This window comes from Metarhizium robertsii (genome assembly GCF_000187425.2).
Source record: "Metarhizium robertsii ARSEF 23 chromosome Unknown MAA_Scf_13, whole genome shotgun sequence".
Classification (NCBI taxonomy): Eukaryota; Fungi; Ascomycota; class Sordariomycetes; order Hypocreales; family Clavicipitaceae; genus Metarhizium; species Metarhizium robertsii.
In genome coordinates, this window is record NW_011942153.1 from 34650 (window position 1) to 37748 (window position 3099).

At 48.0% G+C, this 3099-nt stretch overlaps 2 protein-coding genes across 2 annotated transcripts in view; one reads left to right on the forward strand and one right to left on the reverse strand.

The window, feature by feature from the left end:
- The window catches only part of MAA_01274 (Integrase, catalytic core), a gene marked incomplete at both ends in the record, with an annotated part of 3059 nt that extends 2171 nt beyond the window's left edge, over nucleotides 1-888 (reverse strand). The window contains 2 exons of the mRNA XM_007819272.1: nucleotides 476-497; nucleotides 850-888. Of these exons, the coding sequence (XP_007817463.1) occupies nucleotides 476-497; nucleotides 850-888 (61 nt within the window). The remainder of the gene's footprint in view (nucleotides 1-475; nucleotides 498-849) is intronic.
- Nucleotides 889-1712: 824 nt separating this feature from the next.
- Nucleotides 1713-2587, forward strand: MAA_01275 (uncharacterized protein; the record flags this gene model as incomplete). The annotated part of the gene is made up of 3 exons (XM_007819273.1): nucleotides 1713-2128; nucleotides 2204-2324; nucleotides 2378-2587. 3 exons carry the CDS (start codon nucleotides 1713-1715, stop codon nucleotides 2585-2587), a joined length of 747 nt encoding a protein of 248 aa, XP_007817464.1.
- Nucleotides 2588-3099: the final 512 nt, after the last annotated feature.

Genomic DNA, 3099 nt, shown 5'->3' on the forward strand with positions numbered 1-3099 from the left:
ATTTGCCCCTTGAAGTACGGCCTGAAATAAAGTTTAACTCTATTGGCCGTTTGGATCCGCATTACAATGCAACAGTACAGTTATGCAGCCATGTGTCCTAAAACAGGGGGGCAACTTGGAGATAAGGCGAGCATATACCTAATCCTGCAAGGGCTTTGGGGTGAAGCGCCGAACACGCGGATTTGCCAGATTCTCACCGCCGCAGACGAGGCCCGGAGTTGACAGGCTTGTTCCTATTACCGATGCGTCTAATCAAACCCAGGTCCTTGAGTATGCTGGAAAAGAAAGATTTGGCCCTGGCGTGTGGGAGTTGAGGGGTGGTAGAGCGGTGTCCCGATACTTTCCGGTTCTAAATTAGATGACTTCTACTGCTGCAATTATGTTGAGCAATTACAATTGTTACGGAATGCTGACTGCCAGATTGCAACGGGTGGCGATGAAATGGGGAGAACTAAGAAGTATTACTCTTTCTTACCTGAAATTTGTGTGTGACCCGCCTTTTTTCTTTCAAGTATTTGCAGCATCAACATACCTGCTGTCACTGACTTGTGCTAAGAAGCTCCTCGGTTTCATGTTGCGTTTGTTGTCGTATTTGTGTCGACCTCGCATTTCCAACAACGTTCACTCGCTTCGCCCACCAATTCTCCAATACTCAGCAGAGACTGGTAGCGTCCGCACCAATGCATGAGTAGTACCTTGGAGGAAGGAGCAAAACCTACTCCTGAATACAATAGGAAATAGGGGTGCTATAATCCTGAAATCCCTGACAAATGTGCAACTCTACATCCTGACCGGGCCACGAAGTATAGTCTGGCGTGTTCCTATCATGGTCTGGAGCTGTCCACTCACAACGCTGGTTTCCACCGCAATGTACATCTCCGAGTCCATTTTGAGGACCTAAACCCTCACGGAACATAGTCCATGACGCACCGCGAATCAACCACTACTAAGAAGCGAATACTTGTTTCTTATCGACGACCCTGGCCCGGTTTAAGTCAACAACACCCAGAGCTGGCCACCCCATAAAAGTTCAAGTGTTACATTAATGCTCTAGTATTCTCTAGTGTCCCTGGTTCAACCCTTGAGCGGCAATCAATGCAAAGAGGCCACGCAATCCATTTTTGGCCCCTGATCGCTAACACATCCCGACTAGGTATTTTACACTACAATCCTTCTGGGCCAATCTTCCTCCTTTAACTTAACACAACCTCAGCCACTCTGTAGGATCCATTTTTTTCGTTACCTTAGGTACATCCACAAAATATTTGTTCCCAGCCCCGGGCGAGTGGAAGACAACACATTTGGCCTGTTCGCGTGATATAGCCAACGCCTCCTTTCCCGCTACTGTTACTTACTGGTAATCGTCTTCAGCCTAAGAAACGGAGTCGGAATATCTGATTCGAAAGCCTATCCTCGTATCCTCGCGACTTAACTCTGAACAGAATGTAAATGAAACCAAAAGAAAGCTCTCTCTCACTAACCGATACTGTGGTACAACAGATTACAGCCGCTGGCCCCGCAATCAATATAGTATGTCTCGAAGTCGTCCACAAAGTCTACGCATTTCTAAACAGCAGAGCCTGCTGCCATCACCAACAAAGCCGGAATGGCGAGGAAAATATCCTGGTCTTCCCCATCTTGAAGCTTACCAGCATCAACGGCCATCTGTGGACACAGGAAACAGCCCAGAGGGGCCTGAAGCCAAGTCAATCATGTCTGCCAGGCATCAAATGCAAAGCCAGAACTTCGAACGAAAAAGTCTCGCTCAACACCTAGTGGGCAGCAAAGGAAATCCAACGCTTCAGCGAAGCACACCGGTACCCTCCTTAGATAGTAATATGAGGACAGGCTCGAAGTTACTAGGCACTATCAAACGTGAGAGGCTTGGGACAGAATCGCTCCCTTCACCCCGACTGGAACAAGCAAGTCATTTTCGCAAAGCGCAGTGTGCCCAGACTCCTGAAACCGAGTTGAGTCAGTCTGACAGAGACGATGAGGAACAGAGCTTGAGCCAGGAAACCGGTTTCGATGTGGACAAAGGGGTCGCTGGTAGCAATCAGCACTCCCATTATCACCGCCAAGCGGTGTTGGAGCGTCTTGCCGCACGTCGCAATAAGAAAAGATTCAGGTACAGTCAAGGACTAAGAGCAAGAGCACACAAACTCAAGATTATAGCATGTTGAAAAATACTGATTTCGGATAGGCTTACCCATCAAGAAACAAAATTCATGATGAGCGAGTTTGCGAAACAGCCGTATCCTAGTGCAGCTCGTAGAGAGTGGCTGTCTCTTGAAATTCCTGGTATAAGCCCACGACAGATCCAGGTATGGTTTCAAAATAGGTGAGGAAAATACTTATCTCCAAGAGTGACGAATAGGGAACTTATCAAGTGAAAAGACGAGCCAAAATCAAGAGACATACAGCAGATCGCGACAGAATGCGGATAGCGGGCATTTTCAGACAATTTGACAGCGTACAAGGCTTGCATGCCCAATATGGTGCCGTTGGTGGTAGTACAGAGTCTATGACACCCTCGAGCCTGGTACAAATTGCCAAGTCGTACAAAATTGAAGCGGCAAGGCCTTAATCGCGAACATAAGACCTGGAGGAGAGTTGTTCATGTCATCCATGTCATCCACTGGGCCTTTACGGTCCTTTGGGAATATCGATCCTGGCCAATCAGGAACAATTGCCAGCTCTGAGCTTGAGCCTTCGTCAGGTTCAAAGAATAATAATAGATGCATCGTCGGCAGCTCCTGCACAGGGCCTACTCGTGGACTCGGGCACTGGACTGCAACTAGGTACTAGGGGGGTCTCGAAACCAATCCGGGCGCCGTGCACAACGTGGACAACGTGGGCAATGGACACTAGGGGCAGGCCGATCAAGGAAATGCACCTTCAACGTGCCACGTCAGTGGAGGCAATATCAGAGAAAGAACGTGTGTGTGCCATCATTGATCGTGACTACGTCATTTCTTATGGCGAGGCGGTGGGATCTTGTTTTAACTTTGAAGTTTGGAGGAGCAATGAAATAACTCGTCAGATATGTCTTTAGTGACAGTGCTTGCAATGATACCAGCAATATTTGATGGTAACTTA